The sequence below is a fragment of the Diplotaxodon limnothrissa genome, linkage group LG3 (assembly GCF_057381915.1).
Source record: "Diplotaxodon limnothrissa isolate DT_005_m linkage group LG3, D_limnothrissa_male_GT1.1, whole genome shotgun sequence".
Taxonomy (NCBI): Eukaryota; Metazoa; Chordata; class Actinopteri; order Cichliformes; family Cichlidae; genus Diplotaxodon; species Diplotaxodon limnothrissa.
Window position 1 is genome coordinate 66,878,728 of NC_140598.1, and position 27,347 is coordinate 66,906,074.

The following is a 27,347-nucleotide window of genomic DNA, read 5'->3' on the forward strand; positions in this document are numbered from 1 at the left end:
GTTTGAGCTCATACTTCTGTCATAGATCCATAAGCATGGAGGGATCCAAACTTCAAGTACTGGTGTTTAGTCAAACACATCAAAACAAACACAAGTGTTTATTTCCAAGTATAGGATTATTTGCAATCGCCATAATGACTATATGGGTTACGTGGTCTGCAGTGAACATGCTTCCTCTGCCCCCTCCTCGTCTTCCTCTTGCTCCTCCTTGTCCTTGTCGTCCTCTTCATCCTACTTCTTCACCTCCACGTCCTCTTCCTCGGCCTCCTCTACTTCTCACTCTTTCTGCTCCCACCATTGTACTCCGCACACACAGCTTACCTGTATTATAGTGCTTAGGCTGATTGCAAAGTGAACGAATTATCTAAGAAAGTTTTCACATGTGAAAGTGTGCCAGACAGTTGGCAAATTAGTGTTAATGATAGCCATACATGTGTATACTTTTGCTAGGAGTGTGTTGGAAATTTGGAAATTGAGTGTTGTGCAGTGAATTGTGCCTACAGTCTTGCAAAGTGTGTGTTACAAAATTGCAAACTGAGTGCAAAGCAGTTTTTGTGCTTTTAGTTTTGCAAACTCAGTGAGTGGTTTTGCTATAAGTCTGAATAGTTTTAGAGATTGTGCTACAGGATTCACAGTTAGTGTTTAGGCATTCGGTAAAAACTGTAATAATAACTAATGATTAAATGAAATGAAATCTAAAAAGGTGAGTAAAGAAGAAACAGGAAGTACATCACGAGAAACTCCCAGCAGCCTAGACCTATTGAAGTGTAACTAACTGAGGATTCAGGGTCACCTGATCCATACTTAACTATGAGCTTTATCAAAAAGAAAAGTTTCAAGTTTTATCTTAAATGTAGAAATCCAGGCCTGGAAGCTGAAAGCTTTATATCAGTATAAATGGTTAAACTGGGCAACATTAAAGCAGAGTTTTTCTCTAAATCTCATGGAGCACTTTCATTCAGTAAGTACAATTCTGTCAAAGGATGGAAGGAACACATTTCTTACATTTTTACTGATTAATTATTGGAACAAGAAAATAATCAGACTCATAAAAGCTGATTTGAGGGTGGATCTTCAGGTTTTATCTTCAGTTTCTGTCACCTGCATTTTGTCTCAATTGAATCATTACATTTAACAAATCAAACATAAAGAAACAGAATTCCAGCTTCATCTTATGAAAATTCAAGTTGGGTAAATGATAACAGCAGACACCATAAAAAAAAAAATATTATATTATATTATATTATATTATATTATATTATATTATATTATATTATATTATATTATATTATATAACAAGCTTCCTGGAATAGAGCCCTGCTGACTGTGACCTGAGGTGCAACGTGCCTTAAAATGTATTCTTTGTTATTCATATCTGATCCTACAATTTCTTACTCTAATTACCTTTCAGAGCTCCTCCTTGTTTTCTCTTTTTTTCTTAATCACTGACCTACTACACACACACACGCACGTGAGCGTGCACTATATTCAATGCTGTAGTATCCCTGCTGTCCCCCAGTGACCTTCATTAGTCTGTGTCTTGTTAGGAAACTCAGGCCCAGAGGAATTGTTATACAGATAAACATTCTGTGTGTGTGTATGAGAGTGCTGATAAATGAGAGCTTGTTAATAAAAACAGCTGGGCCCTGTCCTCAGATGACAACTCTAAAAAAAAACATTCAGGGCAGCAAACAAGTACATACGTTCCCTGGCTTACACACACTCTGGCAAATCACCTGCTCCTCATTAACAGATTGCGCTAAACCCATACCCCTCCTTCCCTGGTCTGTTTTACTTTCACAGCCTCCATCCATAGACTTTATATAAAGATTAACATATTCACTGTGACGTCACCCAATGGTTTTGGATTCTGGACTGATTCTAATGGTGTTTTCCTAGCATTTAGGCTGATCTGCCATATTGTTTTTGTTTTTTAGACTAGCTCTAAATCTGAAACTTCCAGTCATACTTTTTTCAGTCAGGTAAAGTCATTATAATCATTTAAGGTTATCACTGAGACTTAACAACATAAAATATCATAACGAAAAAGTTGTATTTAAAAAATGCAGTAAAGTCACCACGATTTACAAATATAGCATTCTTTAATATCATGCCATGTTTTTTACTTAAGAAATACATTCTGGTTGGTTTCCACTTTTGATTTTGAAGACCTTAAATAAGTGTCAGTGTTGATGGTATATTTGCACATAAACCACTACATTGGACACTGATGTGTCACTCCATACTCTGCCACACACTCCAAAAGTGATGTTGTTCACCTAAGTGGACAAGTAAAAAACTATTTAAAAAGTACCTGTTTAAAAATATGTATTTCTAAAATCTTTTTTTCATGCCTAAACAAAAATACTTTAACAATAAAGTATAATCCTGATTGAGGTTGTCGTGATTCATGCATGAAAGGGTTAAAGAAATGATATGAGTTTGTGAAAGTAACCTCCATAAGCACTGCTAAAATATTTTCATAGATCATGGAGGAAGTAAAGGCAAAGCTTCTTAGTCTCAACAATTAACAACTGCATCATAGTACTTACGTTCCTTGCAGCACCACCGACTCAATCAAGAGCTGAAGACGGCTTCAGCAACACGTTCACACAGAGTGATGTTGATTGATCTTCTTTATCTCTTTGTTAAAAACTTGAGAACACTAACTTTGTGTGGCGCTTTTGGGAGAGCTCTTGCTATTCACTTGTTTCATTTTCCTTCTTCCCTCCAGCTGTCACACAGGCTGTCAGTCTGTCTGGGTCATTCCCAGTCATTTCCTCAAGATTAATGTTCTAACGATGCTGCCTCCAGCAGCAGTATAAGCATTTTGTTATTTCCATGTAGGAGACCTCTTTCTTATTACTCAAACTGCCACAATATGCCACAAAGTTTCCAAGGTTGCAATGACACTATGACTTGCATAGTATACAATTCACCCAACTTAGTCTTCTGTCCAACAATAAATGAGGATTTAAAATTGATGCTTTCAGAGCAAATTATAAATGGATTGATTCTTATAGACCTGTATATATATATATATATATATATATATATATATATATATATATATATATATATATATATATATATATATATATATATATATATATATAAGCGCTATATAAATACAGTATTCAAAAACGGTCATTCATCCCTTCACACAAGCACTTTTTCTTTACTTTCTATTTAATTCATACACATTTACACTCCAATGAACATATCAGAGAGCAGCTTTGCATTCGCTATTTTGCCTAAGGATACTTTGGCTCACAGACTAGAGCAGCTAGGGATCCAATCACCAACGTTCCAATTAGTAGATGCCCTGCTCTAACTCCTGAGCTACAGCCACCCCATCGTAAAAGCTTACTTTGCTTCTATCTTTGGTTTTACATTTAGTGTTATAAAATTTGCCTTTTAAGAACTAAAAGCTCATAAAATGTTTCAATGTTTCTGCATTTGGTTTCTGATGCAGATAGCAGAGCTGGTGGCCACTGAGTTTTTCGAGCAGGGGGATAAGGAGAGGCAAGAGCTGAACATTGAACCAATTGTAAGTAATTTCAGGGTTCATTTGAATGATATTGGATAAATCCTTCTCAACAGTGCAACATTTGCCATCGAGTGCCCGGGAATCTGTTCTGAATCCTCTGGTATTTCATCCTACTGCATTTAAATATATTCCCTTTCAAATCATGAAGTATCACAACACATTTTCAAGAACTGTGCTGATGTTACAGCCATGTGAAAAGAATGTTTTCTTAGGACTTTATGCAGTCTGTATTGGAAGATCTTTGTCCTACAGTATGAAGTGCCCAGGGATCACTGTTATTGTTATTTGACACTATTTAAACAAACATTTGCATTTACAGTCATGATTAGTTAATCAATTGCATTTGATAAGCAGCACCTGGCCTCTACTCACTCTTTTAATTACCTTTTTAATTCCTATTGAAGCAGTGGGAGGGTACTCATTCTTCACAGACGGTGCATTTATGTGACAAATTTCTTTTTTACATGACTATAAATACCTGTGTCTTATCTTGTCTCAGTTATTTTGTTTGTAAAATGATGTTGGACACACATTATAAATTTAACTAATTGTCATATTTTGTGGTAATCTCTCTCTCCCTCGCTCTATATATATTCTCTCTATATCTATCTATATATAGATATAGAGAGAGTGAGAGATAGCTATATATAGCAATATATATATGTATGTATGTGTACACACATATATATACATATATATATATATATATATATATATATATATATATATATATATATATATATATATATATATATACACATTTTCTCATAGATTTGTCTGTTTTGGGGATAAACAGTTAACTTATATAAAGTTTACATCTCATTTTTTCAATCCTTTCACAGGACCTGATGAATCGTGAGAAAAGGGATAAGATACCAAGCATGCAGGTGTCCTTCATTGATGCCATTTGCATTCAGTTGTATGAGGTAATTCAGCCCTTGCTATTTTTGCTGACCAGTGTAGCTGATGAATAGCAATTCTTCCTGCATTCAGTTCTGCCTCTGATTTCCCATGCTGAATTGTCTTTATCACTGTCACAGACCTTGGCTGGCTTATCGGAGTATTGCTCCCCGTTGTTGGAAGGATGTCAGAAAAACCGGCAGCAGTGGAAGTGTTTAGCCGAGGAGTGTGAGAAGGGGCTTGTCAACGGCTTGGTGTGATCCAAACACCAGTTTGGTTTTCATCCAACTCAGATTTCCAGAGTTCTACATTTTCAACCTAGTCTCATTAAAATTATCTAATAGCGTATTGTGTGGACTGACAGTGAGGTAGAAAAGTAATTTTCCTATCATGAAATAAAACACTAGCTATGGTCTGATAATAGAAGAGGTCACCTGCCTTGAGCAGTCTTAATACTTTAAGACTTAATCTATTACGGTTGAGGTGCCGCAGTCAGGTTTCACAGCTTGTCTTTCTTTTCCTTGTTGTAATCTGGAGTTTACTCACCCGGCAAAGCGTTTGCTCAGATATAGGAAAATTACAAACGATCATGCATAGCCATGCCAATGAGTACAAGTTAAAAAATAAAGTAAGATAGAAAAACAACTGTAAAAACATCTACAAGTCAGTGAGTTGACTTGTTGGTAATCTGCATAGACTTGTCAGCACTTTTCCTGTCTCCCGGAGTATCAGTAATTCTTGTGAGTACTTTTCACAACAGATAAAAATAGATAAACTATGAAATAACATCAAAGTTGTACCTTTCCACCCCCACTATCAAACATTCGTTAAAAAGTTGTATGCTAGTTTTACAGCTAAGCCCTACCATGAACAGAAAGGAATGAAATGTGTCCATAACAAGAAATCATGGTCATTTTATCCTGTCACCACCATTTTTTCTCACTCACCAGAGATAATAACAAAGTCAGCACTAAGCTATATTTATTACCATAGACATTGTTATTTTTGCATAGAGTGGCTTTCATATTGATGGTCTCACCTACACTATCTGTGAAAGGTAGTGAACTTTAGGGAACACTGAATGGTTAAGCTGCATACACTGGAAGCTCTACATATTTACTTCCAGTTCATATGTATTCTTTATTCCTATTGGTAGTTGCTTCGGTTAAAAAAAAAAAAAAAAACTTCCCTTAGCAAATAGGAAATGGTAAACGGACTGATTCTTATTTAGCACTTTTCTACTCTGCCTGAACATTCAAAGAATTTGCCTGTGGTTATTTCATCTGTAATCACTTGAAGTTGTGGGATGTGATTCACTTTGAATGGTCTGTATTCAGTATGTCGCTTCCAGTGTTCATGGAGCTTTAGCACCATTAGCACCATTCTAGTGGGATGAAAACAATGCAACTACTATATACTTAGTAGTATACTAGTGTCACAATAATCTTATAGACTTGTTATATGTCTTCACGGCACACACACACACACGACGTGGGTTTGAGTCTTTCGTACATTTTATTCACTGTCTTAACTATTGCATATTTATTTTTGTTTTATATATTTATTAGAGTCTATATTGTAAGGTCATTCTTTTGTCAAAGCACACAATTATCTAGAAAATGTTTTCATATGTGGAAAAAAAATCCCGTCTTTTTTTTTAGGCCCTTTCTTAGGAACAACTGCTTCTTCTGATGACATTTGGAAATGTACTGTATTGTGTTATTTGGAATTTAGATTTTCTATTTTTCCAGCTGTAGGAAGAGCCAAAGATTAGATCTGTGATTTCAAAGGAAAATGGATCTAGATGTTGCCACTGCCTTGTTGCGATAAAGTAGACAATTCAGTTTTACAGAACCACTTATTTTTATTTATCCATGTCCAGTAATGCTGTTTATGCATACCAATTTTACAAACTGAACGACGGAGTAATATCTACAGAATATAAAGTATGATTTACTCACCGAGGGTGGCATCTAGCTCTGATACATTGTGACGGTGTATAATTTCTATTTCTGTAAACCTGATTCTCTGATGGGTAAATGTAAAAATCTGTTCAAACAAGATATTTGCTACAAGGGGGCAAAAAGGATTCTTTAACATTTAGAGCAGTTTCTGTTGCACTACAAAGACTGACTAAACAACAGAATTTGGCAGAAAATTTCAGTGTGTAACCCAGAATGTATCCAGGAGCAACTTTTTCATTAGATAAGATATTAAGTGTTTCAGCGTTTTGATGTGTTTGGGTTCACTGCTGTCCACCCTTTAGAGGCAGAGGTTTTCAGTCTGTAGTCAGAGGCGAGGTGTCATCACCAACACATTTAAAAGAACAATCTGGTACCTTTGGACCTTGTGAAATGCAAGTTTTTGCTGATCCTGCAAGAGGGAACAATTACTCCTCAATAAAAGTGATTTCAGCATGTCCACACTAGGAATAAATAGAAAATGCAACATTACTATGACATTTTTCTCTACACCTAGAATGTTTGTTAATATCTAGTTTTGAAGGATGCTACTGTTACCCTTCAGAACTTCTTTTTTTTTTATGCAGAAAAGAAAAAGTTCTGAAATGTTTTGGTAAATGAAACTGCTGAATCAGCAGAACTGGTAAAACAGTTAATTGTCCAGCCAATAAACTGTTGAGGAGCCACATAGGTGCATTTAATGAACAGCTTACTAATGGACATGACAGACTCATTTAAACTCAAGCACTTTTGTAGATGTACATGCTCAGAAAGTTAATTTGTGTCCGTGGTTGTCATTTGTACATTGAATAAGTCTCCAGGACTATTTTACTTGTGCCTGTAGCTTAGCCTCTGTGCTCTCTGGAGAAAAAAAAAAAAAAAAACCCTCACTGCTTGGTTGTCAGTTTTTTCTTTTGCATGTATATGAGAGGGCATTACACGACAGATGGATGGATTTTTTTAGGTAAGAGAATTGTGGGTTTTCTTTTGCAAAATGTAATATGCTGATACGGTACTATGATGGTGTTACACATCTGCAACTGTCGACACCTTTCAACACTGTGAGCGAAGTGAATAGTATGTCCCATTAAATAATACTTATTTACTATGTCTCCTGTGTGCTGTCTATAATTTCTCAAATGTACTAAACAAGCAATGAATGGATGTCAGTGTGCTTTCCAGTTATTAAAACACGTTACTAAAAGAGTGCATTCCAAACTAACTTCTCTTTCTTGACCTTGATGAAAAGATCAGCTTATACTATTGAAATGCACCCCAAGACGGCATCGTCTCAAGGCTCCAAAAACCATGTGATATCTTTTATATAATGCTCCAAAATAAATAACACGATGAAAAACCTTGGCACCTCCTGAACAAAAGAAAACCACAGAATCACTTCTTTGGGAAAAAGCAAAATGCATTTATTTATGTCATTTTATAAAAGTTCAACATATATATACCACTATCTTCTAAAACAGACTGAAAGAATGAAAGAAAGCAAAAGACTAAAGAAAAGACAGTTGTTTTCTACAGACAAATGCCACGTGGCAGAAATATTTACATCAATGTAGAAAGAACACATTTCCTTCATGTCCTTATCATATTGACAAATAAGACAGTGAAGCTCAACAAAGGAAAACAGGTCCTCGTTGTCCAGTCACGCACAGGCAGTGAACAAAGACACGGCAGTGTTAGATCTACTGGTTTCTATGAGAATCAGTGGTCGGTGCTGTAACAGCTCATGTGGTTTAGAAGTTTAAGCTGACTCAGTCTTCTTGTACGCCACCATGCTGTTCACCTTGTGGATCGAAGTGGTGAAGGAATGCAAACGCACCTCCTCTGGCTGGTCAATGGTCTGCGGCCCTGATTCTTCCCATTTATCTGGAACCACCAGGTCCTTGTCTGTATAAACCAAGAGGTCAAAAGCACCTGAGGGGAGGAGTTGAAATTATTACCCAACCACCACATCAAAGGCTCAAATGTCAAAAGTCTCATTACTCACATGGCGTCTCCAGCAGGGGCAAGAAAGTAACAGTGGCTGTTATCTGTCTGATAACTGAGCGGATCTCATGCTGAATTGTCTTAATGGACTTCTCTCTGGGTGCACTGGGAGACACATGAGAACTCAGTTAACATGCATTATTTATTAGTCAAACAATAGTCAGTTGAGTGTAATGACAGATGCTCATTTAACCAAATTACATAATCTGTTGTAAAGACTCTTCTAAAGTACAAATTTCATGTCATTTTATTGCAAAAAACCAAAACAAAAAAACTAATCCACTGCAAACATACAAATTCACATCTGTGTTGACAAATCAGCCAACCAACCCAAAGTCTGCACCATTCAACTCCTGTCAATAAGTAAGTAAACAGATCTGTCCAGATGCCTTAGAGCAGGGGTAGGCAACCTTTCTGATGATGAGTGCATCTAAAATGTCCTCAGAAGTCAGTGTGCCATATGATTGTATTAGCAAGAAATTGAATAACGCTCTATATTAACAGTTACACAACTATATAGAACCACTTTATAGTTCGCAGCTATCAGCGAATAGCTTTCAGCTATTTTGAAACAAAAAAATAAAAAGACACTTTTCATCCATAACAGCAAATGAACTGTACAACAGAAAATACAAATGCTATTTATGGTCTCCTCGCAACAATGATAAGAAAAATAAACTGGGCCAATATGGCATGTTTGTTAATACACTCTGATCTCTGGTCTCCCACTCAGAGACACAGGGCTCCGAGCATCCAGCTACCTGACGGCTACCTGAGGACACTCTTCATGTGAGAGGAAATCTGCTCACACAGATATGTAGAACCAAATACTGTCAATAAGGCCTCTGTAATGTTTTGAAGACAGTTAAACTTGTCAGGTAGTGATGTCCAGCAGGTGAAAATGCAGCTCCATGAACACACACATATGGATTCCAGCTGCTTCGATGTTGCATTAACTGGCATTAACTCAGCCAGTTAATGTGAGACAAGTCTAGCTGCTCATTAAAGCTTTCTGGTTTGATCAGAAAATAAAACATTGGTCCAAACACCTGAAAGTCCCAAAAACACATTGTGAATTCTGTCTCGAATCTACAGATGCATCTGTGTATTTCTTCCTTCCCTTATAACTTCCCTTCAACTCATTCATGTCACCTAAAAGGTGAACCTGTTTCTCCATCACCTGTTCGGCTCTGATGATTGTCCTGAAGCTACCTGAAGCTCAAAACAATTTATATAATATATCACTCCACTCAAACTGACGGTGGGGGAAGTACAAGTGCAACATGCCAGGTGTTGGAATTAGAAGACAGCAAATTAATGACCATTAGCATGGAGCCTTTAAAACAAAACAAACAAACAAGGTAATAGAGGTCCTGACCTGCTCTCTTTAGCCGACTTGTCACACTCAATGTCAAACTGCCATCTCTCGAGCACCTCGTTGGTTTCCAGACACGTGATCACCAACACCAGCTTTTGCACAGTGCACTCAAACAGCCACTCTGCAACACCAAAAGAGCAAACAACACTTATTAAAGTTTGTTATGCAAAGTGAGAGGTAGTTAAACACCCTAAAAACATAATACAAACATGCACAGAATTTTGTATCCACAATAGTTGTGGATACAAAATATTGATCTCTTGGATATCAACGATATGGCAGCCTCGCTTCTGTCAGTCTGCCCCAGGGCAGCTGTGGCTACAACCGTAGCTGCCTCCACCAGTGTGTGAATGTGAGAGTGAATGAATAGTGGTATTGTAAAGTGCTTTGGGTGCCTTGAAAAGCGCTATATAAATCCAATCCATTATTATATAGTATCCAAGAGATCACAATTTCTGTGAGAAAAATGATGATTGATTTGTATTCTGTAATTTCACTACTCTTAGCCTTACACAATTGAGAGCTTGAGTGATTTGACATATGCACCCAAAAATATGAATATTCTGGTACGAATTACATTAAACTTGAACTGACAATCCAGAGATATTTACTCCATTTAGTTTTATTTACATTGCACTAAAAATCACAACAGTTGCTTCAAGAGACTTTATACTTTAAAGTAAAGACCCCACAGGCCTAAAAAGAAAAACAATCAGAGGATCCCAGAACAGCAAGCACTAGGCATTGATGGGAATAAAAAAAAAACAACTTCTTTTTAACAGGAAGAAACCTGAGGAGGCAGCCATCAACAGTTGCGGGCATTGGATTTAGGAAAAAAAAAAAAAAAAAAATATTACAATGGCATCACCTTGGACAGAAAAGGGTGCACCGATCTCCTTCCTCATTCACATACATAAGTATTTATGGCAAAATCAAAAATTGGTAAATCAAAAATTAAAAATCTAGCGTTTTTAACCAGAAATAGCTTGTAGTTCACCTGACAAGAGCCTAAGAGTAGCTTAACACAAATTTGTGTAACATGGGAATGGAAACTCACGTGTGCTGCTTTGTATGTTACTTAACATTGATCATAAGATGCCAGGTCATACCAATTAAAATCTCAGGCACGAGTCTCATAGGCATCTGCGTTCATCTTCAACATCATGCTGCTCTGCTGTACGTTAATTGCCCCTTGGGGATAAATAAAGTCTTTCCGATTCTGACTCTGATCTAATTCAACGCAACAAAAAGGGGAGGGGGAAATGCACCACCACGTGGCCCTACTCAGCAATCGCAACTAACAAGTTACTATTTATTGAGTAAAGACGATCACCGAATTAGCAAAATAAATTGACAAAATCATTCATTGTTCACAAACATCATCTTATTTTGTACTTCACTACGGATTTTGCCTTTACTTTGCCTTCTCCATAAAAATCCAAAGTCACTCCCCACCAAGCTGTGAGCTCAGTTCTCACCAATTACGTTTTTTCTTTTCTATCTGGTGTTCAAGGAAATCCACTTAAAGTAAAGTAGACTGAAGTTTTGTTTTTTTTCTTAAGTACAATATGTCCACATTTTTTTCAAGGTCTAAGAGTAAATATGTAAAAAGAAAAAAAGCATCTCCATAGTGACCAAAATAACCGTGAGTAAGATTTCTTGCCGTAAGCCAGCAGCCTTGTAGATATAGCTACAGAACTCGAAGCCCAAAACTACAACTGGAGTGCCTTCAGACCGCAGTTGGTTAGCTCACTCAGTTCCACAGTTATTCCACTTTCTCCTTAGTTGTGTCACGAGTGGGGAAGCCCACTATTGAGATACCTTTAAGTTGAGACACCACGTTAGTCAGATAGCTCTTCAGCTTGGGGTCGGTAGTTAGTAGGAGACTCAGGTCATAGTGGGTAACTCTGGTGAATGTCTCTGGAGGATAGATGCCCCGTTGGTACAAGATGCTGTTGATGCCGAAAGCTGTGAATGACAATGGGGAAATCAAAGGCTTCAAATACGCCGGAATTCCAGTATTCGTAAACTTTAGAGGCTTATATGATTCAAACTTGAAAGGCACAGAAGATTACAAAAACAACTACACAAGAAAGCGAATAACACGAGAGAAAACTAACTGGGAATCAATTAATATATTAGCTCGGTAGAATAGAAACGATGTATGGTGTACGTTCACGATTCTCAATAGAAGGGCAGACAACTAGACAGTCTTTACAAATTATTCGGTTTGAAGTTGTGAGTTGACGCTTATAGGACACATCAGGCTTAAACACTTTATTTTTCATCAACTGGAGCTATGCTTGCCATGTGAGTGCATACATGCTGCGTTGATGCTAATATGTTATCGGGCACTATGTAGGCCCAATAGCATATTAGCGTTACATGCATGCGTGTCGAAAACGAGCGACTAAAAGACGAAATAACAGAAATACTTACAAAAGAACTCGGCTACTAACTCCGCGCTTCCTTTGAGAGTAATTCCCTTCAACGTGCTTGTCATTTTCTTAACGCTTTGGTCTAGCTCTCAACAGTAAATATATTGTACTCTTTATTTTCTTCTTCTAGGTCTTCCGACTTCAACTACCCGCCACCCAGTTTGAATTTTGTCACCTTCCACACTATTGCGCATGCGTGTGAGATTGCGGCGCGATTTTGATGACGTTTTAGGTTACGCTTACAATTTTTCTACACTAGAGAGCAGTGTAGAATAATTAAAGACCTTTCTACCTTGTAATTGACAGTATATTAATTTATTTTATCTAAAACTTCAGTGCACGGATGCAGGGACAAGCTGACACAGATCGCTGGCACAGGCTGGTTAGTTATTTAATGGTTTCGGCTTAGTTTATTTTATCTAAAACTTAGTGCACGGTCGCAGGGATCAGCTGACACAGATTGCTGGTTAGTTATTTAATGGTTTCAGCTTAGTTTATTTGATCTAAAACTTCAGTGCACGGTCGCAGGGATCAGCTGACACAGATCGCTGGTACAGGCTGGTTAGTTATTTAATGGTTTCAGCTTAGTTTATTTGATCTAAAACTTCAGTGCACGGTCGCAGGGATCAGCTGACACAGATCGCTGGTACAGGCTGGTTAGTTATTTAATGGTTTCGGCTTAGTTTATTTTCTCTAAAACTTCAGTGAACGGTCGCAGGGATCAGCTGACACAGATCGCTGGCACAGGCTGGTTAGTTATTTAATGATTTCAGCTTAGTTTATTTGATCTAAACTTCAGTGCACGGATGCAGGGACAAGCTGACACAGATCGCTGGCACAGATTGCTGGTTAGTTATTTAATGGTTTCAGCTTAGTTAATCCAGGAAACGGAATACAGTTATCATCTCTTATGTGTTTATTTTTGTTGGATAATTAACACAGAGCACCCTAAACCAAATGTTTCTCTATAATTGCACTCTCCTGCAGATGCAGTGAAAGTAAGACATCAGCAATCACATATATACCTCTTATACAGTTTTTTTGTGTCCCCTGCAGTACTCAAACATGGCAGCGTTTTAGTCTTCAGATGATTTCTGCAAACATTCGTCACATGTAGATGCACAAACACATCAGCCGAGGTTTACCAATGCTAACAAGAGCTTAATTTATGATTTAATCACCTCTTCTCTGTGCTTTCTCTCTGCCTCAACACTTCAGTCTGGTGGAATCCTTTTATTTCCCTGAAGACATTACACTGGCTACACATGCTCCCTCGGAAGATTTTAAAAAGAAATCTGTTCTCATTTTCCTGTAAGTCAACCTCAGAGGAGGAAGTGCAGCCTTACAAAACATGTAAGGCTGCACTTCATCCCCGGCTGCCTCCCTCTTCCCGCTCCAACACACCCACCCACAAAAGTAGGGCCTTGGGGTGCAGGTGTGTCCCCAGGGTGCAGGGGAGGCATTCCCCCCCCCTCCCCCCTTGGGGGTGGGCACGTTAACGGCGTCCAGTGGACGGTCTGTGTATTCAACCCCACCTCTGGCGCCGGTGCCCACCCCTCAATTTTAAATCCATGTAGACATTGAGGGTTCTCGGGAGGGGCCGTGCTAACACCTGCTGCTCTCTGGCAGCAGCACCATGCTCTCCCGTGTTTTAAATGCACCTTAGAACAACACGCAGCAACACTACACATCAGCGAGAGGAGGGTGGTTTGGGGTCTTCACACACCCCCTGTTCTCTGCTTGCCATCGGGGCGGGGGGGCTGGGAGGAGGTGTTGGCCGTCTGATTGGGATCTGGGATGCGGGGCCTCCCTGCTGCTGCGGAGCCTGGGGCGGTCTGCTTGCTTCCACCCCGGGGGAAAGTGTAACATCTCCTGGGTCTAGGTGCCGTTTCCCCCTCCAGGGACGAGGGTACCTGGACCTGGGGTATAGAGTTTGTTTGGGGAGTGTGATTATTTGTACATTGTCCATGTATGTCTATCCCTACATTGGGTGAGTGCTGAGTATATTTGTATATGTGTGCATGAGGGTGGGAATGCATGTTTGTGTCTGTGTGTGCCTGTTTGTCTGTGTTTATATGTCAGGTCGGGTCTTACACTCCACCTCTCTGGGAACTCCCAGGCCCTGAAAGGCCTATCTCCCCTCACCACACTGCCTGCCGGTAACTGATGCCCTCAGTGGTCGGTGGGTTGGTGGTTCTTGGTGTCCGGGGCTGGGCGCTCAGGTATGTACCAGCTCACTCCCGGTGACTACTTGGCAGGGCCTGGTGCCTGTTGCTCGGTCAGGCCTCTTCCGGGGCAAATGGGGCCCTCGGGCCTCCGGCCTCTGGGCCTGCGGCTCGGTTCACTCTGGCACAACTGGCTGCCGGCAGAGCCTGCGGGCACGCATATCAACAAAATGATAAAACTCCAGCAGAGGCATGTTTTACTCGCAGCCATCTTCCAGAAAGGCATTATAAATAATTGAGAAAGTAATTTAGTTATGGTTGCTTCACCAGCATTTGCTGCTGGCTGAAAAGACTAACTTTTCAAGAATGGAGAAAGGCAGCTTTGTTTGCAGCAAGTAAGGTCAAGGTGTGCAAAGTTCCCTCTGAGCAAGTAAATCCTTCAATTAAAGGAAAAATTTTAAAATCACTCTAATGAGAGGTTAACTAAGAGCAAATGATAATGAGCTGCTTAAAAGGCAAATAATCTTTTAGGCTTAATTACTTGTTGCTTGAAGAAACTATTAAATGAGCAGCTGTGATTTGAAAACTCGCAAAGCAAAAAAGATTTGTCACCAACGTGAGGTTACACTTCCATCGCCAGGGAAGAGACTTCTGTGAACACCACAGCCTCCAGTTTAGAGAACAACTCGGGGTTGCTGTGGTTCAGCAGATCGAGCAAGAAATCTACTAAGCAGGTGGTTAGGGGTTCAATCTCTTGCTGTTCCAGTCTGCATGCTAAAGTGCAAGATACTGAACTACAAGTTGCTCTGTGATGTTTTCAAGTAAGCTGTGTAAAGCACTTTGCACCTTTGAGTAGAAAAGCACTACATAAGAACTTCTCTGTTGTCTTGAGATGATCAACATTTGTTCAATGGCTTGTCTGCAGAACTAAATACACAAATGAGGAGCTGGTTTATTTAAAAAATAATTAGTTCTTCTGTGCATCCCAAGACACCTGATGGGATTTTTGTTGACAGAGATAGAGATAAGAAAGAAGCTGCCACATTTCACTTTTGGTTTTCATCAGGTGTTATTCTGGTCAGAGCTACATTTTCACCCATGGAGGGGCATTTTTACCTTGGAGTCTTTATTGGGTTTGGGAACCTTGTCATGGTTTAGGGTTTGCCTGGATTTCTTCTGTGGGCTTTCAGCTTTCCCCCCTGCAGCTGACTATGGGTGGCTCTTGCTCCGAGCTTCACCCAGTGCTGGAGCCTTCCCTGTTCACGCTTCTTGCTCATCATGCTTGTGGACCATCTGGTGATCAGTGACCATCAGATTTGCATCAATCATCATGGTAATCAGGCTACACTAGCTCTCAGAGATTGCTCGATTGCTATTCCTGCACTAAAATCTTCTTTCTTTGTCTTCATACCCTTGATTTACATGTTGAGCAACTCATCTAAGAGAAAAACTTATCCCAGGATTGACAAGATGGTCTGTATTTAATGAAAAGGGAACTAAGGGAAGTTACCTGCCAGTCGCACCTGCCTGTCCTTCCTCCGGTGCTCCAAGTTATCTGAGGAACCCAGTGCAGTCTCTAGAAAACAGCAAGAAGCATGATTAAAGTTTTCTAATTACACCTCAGAATATTGTGTAAATAAACTTGCTGACAACAGTCTGTCTTGTTGTTGGGTTGTGAATTTAGGGTCCAAAACTTTAGAGCCAACTTAGGCTCATGTCAAGCCTAATGTTTGTGACATCGAGCATTAATACTTGCAGAGCAAAAGCCTTGTAGCTGTTCCTTTAAATGCACTGGAAATTCTAGGAAAAACACTTATTTACTCTTTTCTTGGTGAGAGAGCTAAACGTTGTTATAAATAACAATTTGTCCTCAGTGACTTGCCTGGTTAAAGAAAATAGATTAACCCCAGCAGAGGCTACTTGTGTGAAAACCTCTAAATCACAACACTCATGGCAGGGATTTAATATGTCCTCAACAAGAGCCAACTCAGTGAATATCGCTGTACTAACTAATTAACAAATCTATAAGCCATGTGAGAGGACAATAAGCCACAAAATCCATAAAATCATGAACCTCACTATGTTGTGCAAGAGCACTTTTCAAGTACTGCTCAAAGTACATTTGTGCATGACAGAGAGAGACACCAAATGTGTGAGGTGTGAGGACACTGTTACATGCCCACAAAGTCCACAATAGGAAGTCAGTGGCAGGTTTGTCAGTGTGACAATCCAGGTGTGCTTCTAGCTGTATTTGTATAGCAAATGAGGCAGCACGAGGTGGGAATAAAGTAAATATTCTTCACAGTTTAAAAGACAACGCCACCCTGGGGATTTCACCCAGAGAATACTGGATGTAACACTAATCATCAAGAAGGCACTTAGGTTCGCTATACTCAGTACAGAGACAAGGTTCAATGATAAAACAGTTGGACAATTTATTAATAATTATTTAAAACAACATATAAAAGCACAATCATAAATATCAATGTACAAATATGCTTAAAAAAGGGTATTCAGAGCCGAGGCTTACCAGTGGAGGGGCAGGGATGCCACGCACAAACTTAAAAAAAAGAAAACTCACCAAGACACAAGTGCAGCACACTATCACACACTCACACTAATAAACTAAAAAAGGCAGGTGTGTACACTCAAAGGATCCCACCACCAAGGCACCCTCGTCTCCTCCACGTCGGCATTCCGCATCTGGATAAAAGAAACAAAGAAAATTTTAATATATTACAACAAAACTAATATAACCCAACTGCAGGACCACACTGGTGATCTGCAGCTAGAAAAAGGGCCTCCCACCAGTGGCATAACAAAAATCAAAACAACAGAAAAACAACATACAATCTAGATAAAACTTTAAAATATGGAGCAGGCAGAATCGCTGTATTGCTCCAACTTGCCGTCTGCCCGACTATAAGTTAATCATCCAGTCAATCACTATGCACGCCAACCGACTCCCATAACCGGCATGCATATAGCCGCTGTCCACGCCAACGTCCACTTTAAAAAGCTGGCAGCAGCAGGAAAAGTAACCTCGCAACAGGAACAGACAGTAAAAGCAAAGCAGCAGCACTTCGGTTAGCGTAGCGTTCTGTAAAACTAAGGGCCACACTTCCTGCAAAGCATAATAAGTATTTACAATAAAAGAACAATAAAAGGCAGAGATCGTAACAAAACTGAATTACGTACTGAGTAAACAGCGTCATGAATCATGAATGGAGTGGCTCATAGCAGGCTTCTACAGCTACGACCTAAAAACAATACCTGTTTACGACCAAGTAAATGAGTAAACACCTACCAGCCACGATGGAGGCTTCAGAAGGGTAACCTGCAAATGATCTCTGCAACACCAAGGGAAGTCAGGTGACCAAGAAGGAGATCACAGGTAAGCGATCCAGGAATGCTCAAATGGCCATTATTTATACTAGCGCCTCCCTAATGTGCCAGGCCGAAAGTGGGCTGAACCGAGAAATAACATTCATCCTGCCACACAAACATTTATTTAGAACCTGGGACCATTTCGTGGCCTTTCCGTTTTTTAATTCCACGCCATTTCCACTGTGTTTAATGGAGTATAGCCAAATTTTCAAACATGTATTTTTTTCCCATTTTATTTTAAAATTTCAGTCTGAGTTTTTTAAATGAGCTTAAATGGCTGAATAAAAGGCATACATCCACTATCGAACCTCGTGGCCGATTTGTGCCCCATTGAAACCCATTATAAACGCTATTTTTCACTGTACAATTATTACCATTAACGTAGTGGCGATGGCTTAACTTTCACTTTCATTCTGGACTCAGGGCCTTAGAATTGTAATTTTTTATTTGGCCACCGGGTGGCGCCCTCGTTCCACATGTGACGCCTGCTGGAACATACACACCTTCTCCAGCGGCCTGCTCGAGACAGATACTCGGAAAAGGCAGACTAATTTCCCGCATGCAGCAGCAGCTTGGCCCGCTGCTCGTTCCGGACCATTTTCTGCCCTTAGGATCGTTTGAGGGTGCATTAATTTTTTTTAATCAACAGGAAATGACGTATTTGTTTTCACGTGGTAGCGGAAGTGTGTGCTGCAGACACGGGAACCGAACCATATGCTCCGGCGCTGCGCGAAACACACCCGCGGCAGAGGCACTCCTCCCCGGGGGAGCAGGAGCAGCAGCGCCGCCTGGGGACATTTTCGGCTTCTGCAAAAAAAATTAAAAACGGATCGAAATTAATGTTGGTGCCAATCTTTTGTCCATCTAAAGGCCTAATTATAATAACAATAAAATATTACTTCAAATGTTTTTTTTGGAAAATATTTTATGTTTTATGTTTTATGTTTTTGGGGCAAAAAAAGCAGTGCGCTCATGTGACGAAACCGGGATATAAAGGGTTAAAATCCGCGAAATGTAATTAAAACTTGACATGAATATTTCAAGGAGAAGTAGGTCTAAAAGATTGGCTAATTTAAAGTGGAATAAAATATTAATATATAAATTTTTTATAGCACTTTTTGGGCGTGGTCGATAGTGTGCATTTTATGAAATGCGCTCCTGGAAAAAAAATAAAAGGCGATCGAAATGACTGTTGGTGCCAATCTTTAGTCCATCTAAAGGCCTAATTATAATAACAAACAAATATTACTTCAAATGTTTTTTTTGGAAAATATTTAGTTTTTTTGTTTTTTGGGGCTAAAAAAACAGGGCGCTCATGTAATAAAACTGGGATTTAAAGGGTTAAAACAATGAAAATATAATTAAAACTTGACATGGATATTTTAAGCAGAAGTAGTTTTAAAAGATTGACTAATTTAAAGTAGAAAAAAATATTGATATATAACATTTTTAGAGCACTTTTGGGGCGGGACCATTTTTGGTCCCGAGGTTCACGAAAGGATGGGATTTTGAGGTTCTACCAAAGGTTAAACAAATATTAGAACATTTGTATTCTGGGATGATGAACTTGAACAGCAAAGTTTGCAGTGAAAAGAAGAAGTCTGGAAACAAAAGTAAAGATCCCAAAAAGTCCTGCAAGAAGCTCAAACAGTGGCTGCATTAAACAGGCCTCGAGCCTATAGAGGGGTCCTTGATTATCTGGAAATCACCAATCAGTGAGGGAGAGCCTAGCTCGCTGGTGAGTGGTCACTGGGGATGAATCACAGTCACTCTGAAATTAATTGCTAAAGCCCAGTCATGCAGAACTGGAGACCAGTCAGTGACCTCCTTGGAGCCACAGGTCACCAGCAAGAAAACTATATCCCCCAACCTGTTGGTGCAACTTTTACTTTGAAAGCGAGAACAAATGGTGGGGAATATTTAATTTCTTATTGGTCTGTTAGGCCTTTAGAGTCATTGAATGAGTCCATAGTCTCCACTGAGGACTGTGTTGAGGCCTAAAGGAACATAATTAAGGGTGTCAATATTACAGTCATATCTGTGACATTTTGATAATCAAGCTAGCCATGCAGTGTTACAATAAGCTAATAGCCTCCTGCTAGACCCGATTTTCTATATATGGTCATGTCCACAATGCCTAATTCAAGGCTTCAAACTTCAATCAATTAACCACACTGTCAGCATCTCTCTTTTATATGGATTTGTTGCTAATGCTGTTGTTTTTGTTCCAGCATTTAGACATTTAGATAATATTCCCTAGCTTCGGCTAATCGTAAAAATGGCAACGAATAGTTCATTCAGCAACCATAAAAGAAAGCCTTGAGATGTGCCTCTGTCATCTTTTGGTTCCTTCCCACTTCTGTAGCTGATTTAGACATTATACTGTATGATATACTAGCTTATGTCTATAAACTTCTTAAGTTTAAAATCCCCTCCAAGAGCTCCTTGGTGTCCTTTTTGCCTTTGAAGTGTGTACAGAGAAGTCAGTTACATATGTGCTAAAATCTGGCACAGATAGATAATTTGTCAGGAACTGATGTCTTCAGCCGTAATGCAGACTGTCTGATACAAAGAAAGCCTCTAGAAAACAGAGGACATGCAGACAACCCTTGCAACTATTGCTGTCAGAATCCGGTTTCATAAATATGGCCTGCATGCGGGGTATATCACGAAACAGCCTTTGCTGTCCAACAAAAAATACAGTTTGCCCTTGAAGGCAAATAGCACGCTCAGGACAAATGGATCAGTAGAAATATATAGCTGCTTTTTGGGTGAAGAACTGTGAAGCACGGAGGTGAAAATGAAACTGTTTGGGGTGGCTTAGCTACCCGAGGGACTGGCCAGCTAGCAGCCACTGAGTCAGTTATGAATTCTGGATCATGTCAAAGAGTGCTTGAAAATATTGGGAAGCTATCTGTCTGAAAATTGAAGTTGAACCTGAAATGGATCTTTCAACAGGATAACAATGCTAATCATGGTAGCAAATCCAGCAAGGAACAGCTCAGAAAGAAAAAGAAATGTGAAATGTTGTGAAGTATTATTATGGGTGCTACATGCATATAATACATGTCATTAATATATATATAAATCAACAAAAACCTTTAAAATTTAGGAAAATATTTCAGTTTCTTTAGGATGAACTTTTATTAATACAGGTTAGCCAAATTGATATATGTCATATGGTCAAAAAGTAAAATGTATTTCACAAGGTAAATCTTAAAACCTTAGAATACAATTGAAATTAAAAATGCTTTCTTTTATTATTCATATATATATTCATTTATTAATGAATTGTGTTTAATGAATTTAAACTTGTGTTTAAATGATCTGTGTTTTGAAAGATTCCAAAGTGGGTGAATATTCAATATGCTTCATTTCATTTTCTGCCCACTGTTGAGTGCTTTAATTAAGATATTTCAGCTTGCATCAGAAAACGTAACACTGTAAATTTGAAGTGTTTAATATCGAGCATTTTGCTCATGTGTTCTCCAGTATGTGGTCTTTTACCACATGTTTGGGTAGGCAGGCTATAATCTGAAAACAAACAACTCTTCTTATAATGATGTATAGAATTGCTTGACTTTTGACAGTTTGACTTCATGTTTAAAATTAACACTTGCAGCTTGAAAGAAGAAATGCTAATGTTAAAGTACTGTCAGATTTGCAAACAAGCTAAAAAAAACAACAGCAATCCAGTTAGCAAGTTAGAGGGACTTTTCAAAAAGCGATTCAATTGTAAAAAGTTAAAAAATGAAACACTGTACTTTATTGGCACCATCGAAATTTACTATACACAACACTGGCTTTGCTCATAGGCAGTGTTGGTCAAGTTACTTGAAAAAAGTAATCAGTAACTAATTACTGATTACTTACCCAAAAAAGTAATCCCGTTACTTTACTGATTACTTATTTTCAAAAAAAAAAAAAAAAAGAGAATGGTAGATATTATTGCTTTAAAATAGCTGGCAGTCATCATTTCCAAACTAGTCATCCAGCCCACACACATATTTTTTTTCTTTGCATAAAGATTTGTCTGATAAACTGATTACAGACCATGATTTTTTTCTACCTATCTTTTATATTTCTTTCTCTGGCAGCAAATAGTTTAACATAACATGTTAATAAGCACTTACCAGGCCTGCTCAGATTGTGGATTGGGCCAGTCCAAGCGGCACATGCGGCCCACAGTACCATTATGCCTTGGGAAACACCGGATAGGGCACCATGATTAACAATGACACCACCCAGGTAGCAGCGATGACGCGATAGGCGTGAGATCGGGTCTGCCATGCACGGGATTTCAGTGGGTTACAGATGGCACTGTAACTTTCGATAGCAATGGCCACCAGGCTTAAGTTGGAGATGCTGACAGAGACTCCTGAAAGAGGAAAATAAATCAGACTAAGAAAACATTTGCAAAGCCAGAGAGACACATTGTTGCAAAATATACATTCTACATTCGTACTCCTCAATAGATAAATCATTTGATTATCCTTCAGTTTGGACTCTCCACAAGGTTCTCCGGGTGCCAGCCGGAGATACTGAAAAAAATCTGAACTGAACAAAAACACGTAAAGTGAAAAAGTGGAAAAAGAAGGCAGACATATTTGTTCATTCATTTGACTGAAAACATGCTTTGCTCCTGACTTTTAAGTGGCACACCTGGCAAAATCATGTTAAAATTGCATTTAACATTTTGTATTGTTATGCTTAATTGGATTCCCTGTGTCCACAAGAGGAAAACATGAGAAAGAGAATATTACTTGAATTATTTTTTATGACACAACCTATCCCCTTGGATTATCTCACAAACTGTGCCATCACTATTACTCAGTATAACAAATATCAACCTGTTGGCAAGAAACATGTCCATGTACAGATGGCACATTTTGGAAATAGAGCAGTACTAAGCACATACATTTAAGTCTAATATTTGCTCATCTTTTAGTTAACACTAACAAACAAATTGATCAAACTGTTTAAACATGTCAAAAGCAGCTGTGACTATTTACAGAGCAGAAAAGTATGTGAAAGAACACACCCTTGCAATACAAGAGCCTCCCAGTTCAATAAATGTCAGGCTGCTCCATCAACAGTAGCAATGAATGTGGCCTAGTTTTCTATGGACCCAAACTGACTGATGGCAGCAGTTCAGCCACAGATCCAACAGGATACTTTTCAACGCTGTAACTAAGTGCCAAACATCGCCCAGATTAGGTTTAAATGTCTCTGCTATCTGGATATCAGTCAGACTAGAAAGCCAATTCAATTTGTGGGCTTTAAGCACACTTTTAGAGATGTGCATGCACTATGCACTTTAGACGTGAAGCATACAGAGCATAATTTATGCGATAGCAGTGTTAACAGTGTTAACAGTGATGCCATCTTCACTGCCTAGAGAGTGACATCGCTACCCAGACTGCATTCCAATGTAAGCAAGAATTGTAGCTTAGGAATGAAAGGACCTTTACAAGTCTAACAGGTTTTTGGTATGAGTTTTAAATAGCTAGTGTTAAAATCCAGGTTATGGTCACATTTTGTTTTAGACACATGGGAAACAGGAAAAAAGGCTAAAGGATGTTACATTTCAAATGAAGTCTTGTAACGAGTGAGAATCAGCTAAACTCAAACTTTACCACAAAGCCTAACCCAGGTCGCCTCAAGGCGCCTTACATTGCAAGGTAGACCCTTTGACACAACAAAGAAAGGGATGCGACCCCCACGTGGGGGTGTGAGGGAGGCCTCCCATATTCAACGTGCTGGGACCTGATGAGTTTGTTGTTGTTGTTGTGTGTATGTGTGGCTGGCGGCTGAAAAGCTGCAACTGGGAAAAAAAGGGTGTCAAAAGTGTGAACTATGTGGTCGGGTCCGTCCTTACTGCCATAGACACAAACCAAGGCCAAGTTGAATTTGCATGTATTTGTATCCATAATCAGCTGAGGGGGAATGAAGTAACTTGTTGTGTGTCTGTGCTTGAAGTGTGAGTCCAGATGAGACAAATAGCACACGCACATACCTGAGTGTCACAAGCAGGAATAAATTCCCTGCGCTGATCATGTGTCGCTACGAGAGGCAGCAACCTCAGTCCTCCATTTCTCTGTCACGCAGCATATTAATCCCCATTTATTGTTCCTCCAGGACGGAAGAAGATATCCTGCCTAAACCCGGGCTTTACGTTATCACTCATGGGAGGAAGTCATTCTGCATTCTACTGTGAGCACGGTGCAACTCAATTTACAGAAACAATACTAAGCTTTTGAGTGATGGTCAGAAACTGTTTCCCTTCATCCTTTGGTGCAGGCTTTTCCTGCAAACCTGTGATTAAAAAAAATAAAACTGTGTTCCTTTCTATTGTGATAAGCTTTTATCTTATCAATGGTAAAAGATTAAGGATTTAAGTATATGTTGAGTGGAAAATGCAAGAATTGAAACCCCCAGAGGAAAAAAAAGGGGGAACAGCAAGGATAGTTGGTGTTGGATTTGGTGTGGATCTGATGGGAGCAGGGAGGAGCTGTATCTTATTCCTGCGCCACCAGAACAAAGGAGCTGACTGGTAAAGATAATCAAAAACAAAGAGAACATCAGCTGCACAAAAAGACGTCTGAATGCCTTTTCTGTTCCATGAGCTGTAGAAAAAAAGTATTTCAGCTCTTTGCAAGACGGGTAACTTTTTGATCGCTGCTTCACTTGCATGAAACCTGAAGGGATAACAAAGCTGCCCCTTGATAATCAGGCAATCATTAGTCCAACCAAATCAGTAAACCCAGTGCAGTAAAAATGTATTTTTCCCTTCCTGATTTCGTAGTTTCTTGGTATATTGGCGAAGCTCAGCCACAGCACCGGCTTACACTGATTGCAGAGAAAGGGAACACAGAAAGGGAGGAATGTTGTTCATTCATTCTTTCACTGCAAGGCAAAGAAGAGGTATAATCAAATAAACAATGCAATGAGTAGATGGAGAAAAACAAGTATTATTTATAAAGCACATTCAATGATGCATTAGAAAGCAAATATGTGTGTGTGTGTGTGTGTGTGTGTGTGTGTGTGTGTGTGTGTGTGTGTGTGTGTGTGTGTGTGTGTGTGTGTGTGTGTGTTATAGTTAAGTTAGAAATGAACACATGGTTGGGGACCCTGCCAACAAACATGGAAGATGCAGGTTTTGGGAATGAATGACTGCAGGAGTGACACTTTCATATGTAGCCTGTAAACTGCATGAGGACTTGGGCTTTCTGAGGACATATTAATGAAGATAAGTAGGTTTATAGGCCTCAGTAATCTGAGGCCTGTAGAGTCACAAATTCACATGAGTGATGATTTTAAACCCTACACTTATAGTAACTGATGGCCGTGAGGCTCTGTAGATCCATTCTGACAGGAAATACACTTTCAGGTGATGTACAGCACCGATCCTTCAGTGATTTAAACTGATGACACTGTTACACAGACAGCACAAGGAAATTCAGACCAGACTAATGTGCTCTTAATCGGAAAGTTTGGCCCTAATCCTTCAACCCTTTCAACATTTCAGAGAAAAAAATATCAGACCATCTGTTTTATTACAGCCACTAGAAGTCAACACTGAGATGAGATCAGCACCATCGATGGACCAATTTATGAAACCTCTAAAAAAAAATTAAACTTAAAATTAAACTCCAACCAATACTGATGGGGTTCTCCCACACAGGCTGCCCAGGTATAATACTGGCCTCTGAGATGTATTTTTCATTTAGCATTTTTCAGGTTTTTGACAGGACAAAGTTACCTACAATGCCCCCTTCTTTCTTATTTTTAAAGTTCAGTCCCTCCTAACCAGGTAGCACTGCTTATTTTGGTTTCGTAATAGCTGGCTTGTTAGCCAGATTTTAGCTGTGCTCGGTATCATTCACTCAGAGACCCTACTTCAAAGAGGATCTGTGCTGTGAGTTGTAGAACCTGCAGCAAATAGCAAAATGGGTAAGCCATGCTCACCAAGGCTAACAAGTAAAACAAGGACTACCAGCTGCAGCCCAAAATAATGGAGTTGAAGCTCTTTACTGTGTCCAAGTCGTCCCCTCAACCATCCCAAAAGAGAATTAGAAAAACTCTCTTTTTTGGCTTATTATGCTTGCTTATTTTAGCCTATGACAGTACTGTTCACAACCAGCCATAACATAAAAACTAATTGACAGCTTGGATTTATAAAACTTGTGTCTTGACATTCATATCATCAGCATTTTATCACCTAAAACTCAACCAGACATTGTTCCAAATTAAGCTCGCCCCCTCACAGCTTTCCACAGCAGGAAAGTATGACCTGCCACACCACAAAAACTGCAACTGCCTCCAAAATTGTTAAAGTCCAATCTGGCCGAGTGTTGGAACAAACCTAATCCACAGGCGTCGAGGTGAGGACAGAGGTGTGTGTACTGGGACTAATGACTCTCTCTCCTCTATATACAGTGATGACAAAAACAGACAGGAGAGGAATGTGAGTCGAGCAGCTAGGGAAGTAAAAGCTCATAGAGTTACCTGTGCTGAAACACAGGAGAAACTGCTGTTCAAGCAAAATAAAAACTTTCACTAGCACAGAAATCCTGTGTGGGTCCTTTGTCAGAAATATGTATGTGCATATATATACACACATCCATCCATCCATCCATCTATCCATCTAGATATATATATATATATATATATATCAACAAGGTCCGCGTCAGGTGTTGAGGAACCAGGGCACCCTGACGAAAAGTGGGCTACTGGAACAAGAAGGCATCGGTGGGCAAGGGACGAAAACAGGGCGTTGTTGGAATGCTACTACGCAAGTAACCCCGGCGGAAGGGGCTACATGAATACGGAGCACTAGGTGCGGTGACTCCCAAGCTAGGCGAGTGGCTCCAGCAGATCCCGGGAATAACATCGGAGATCTCTGTCCAGAAGAGCGCAGTCCTGGGAACAGCTAAGATACTGCGCAGGACCCTCAAGCTCCCAGGCCTCTGGTAGAGGACCCGAGCTTGAAGGATAAACCGCCCGCAGGGGCGTGCTGGGTGTTTTTATATATATATATATATATATATATATATCTACAGGCCTTTGGAGCCGAGGATCGCAAGTTTCATTCTCGCCTGGGATGTCTGTATCCAGTAAGGGTCCTGAGGCTAGACCCCCTATGCTAAGTGAGCCTACTGCAGACATGAGCGAGACAGATTTTTTTTTATAGATATATATAACATATCAGAGGGGCTTTTAATAAGATATATATATAAAAAAAACCCTCTTTACATCTGCTAATGAAAGTGAAAATGAATGAAAATAAAATGCTAGAGAAAGGGCTGTGTGGAGAGCTGTTATAAATGCATGATCTGTTGATCTGTTAGAGTTTAAGTTGAGTTTAAACTACATACATCTTATGTAATACTCAATACAAATACACTATGAACACCTTCATCTTGTTGAATTTAATATGCTGTGTGTATTATATTCTGACAAGATGAAATGTAAATGTAACTGATTTTGTTCAATAATGAGTTTGAGTGGGTTTTATTTCTTTTATGTCATTTTTGATTTCGTTGTTAGTTATTATTTTGTTTTGTT

The 27,347-nt window shown here is 39.3% G+C and overlaps 2 protein-coding genes across 2 annotated transcripts in view; one reads left to right on the top strand and one right to left on the bottom strand.

Annotated features, from left to right (window-relative positions):
• Positions 1-4,710, top strand: part of pde5ab (phosphodiesterase 5A, cGMP-specific, b) — a 72,749-nt gene extending 68,039 nt beyond the window's left edge. Inside the window, exons 20-22 of the mRNA XM_085351136.1 lie at positions 3,476-3,550; positions 4,393-4,476; positions 4,591-4,710. Coding sequence (XP_085207262.1) covers positions 3,476-3,550; positions 4,393-4,476; positions 4,591-4,710 — 279 coding nt within the window. The remainder of the gene's footprint in view (positions 1-3,475; positions 3,551-4,392; positions 4,477-4,590) is intronic.
• Positions 4,711-8,107: 3,397 nt separating this feature from the next.
• mad2l1 (MAD2 mitotic arrest deficient-like 1 (yeast)) lies at positions 8,108-12,293 on the bottom strand. Its single transcript, XM_085351137.1, has 5 exons — positions 12,230-12,293; positions 11,612-11,758; positions 9,791-9,911; positions 8,414-8,517; positions 8,108-8,340 (listed from the first exon to the last, which is right to left on the bottom strand). The coding sequence occupies exons 1-5, from the start codon at positions 12,291-12,293 to the stop codon at positions 8,168-8,170; spliced, it is 609 nt and encodes a 202-aa protein (XP_085207263.1). The 3' UTR covers positions 8,108-8,167.
• Between the last annotated feature and the right edge of the window lie 15,054 nt (positions 12,294-27,347).

Excerpts from the sequence above, each read along its gene's own strand:
- mad2l1 (XM_085351137.1), bottom strand. The coding sequence starts at position 12,293 with ATGACAAGCACGTTGAAGGGAATTACTCTCAAAGGAAGCGCGGAGTTA. Across the intron at positions 11,759-12,229 it reads GTTAGTAGCCGAGTTCTTTT|CTTTCGGCATCAACAGCATC; the intron begins GTAAGTATTTCT and ends TGTCATTCACAG. Across the intron at positions 8,518-9,790 it reads AAGTCGGCTAAAGAGAGCAG|TGCACCCAGAGAGAAGTCCA; the intron begins GTCAGGACCTCT and ends TGTGTCTCCCAG.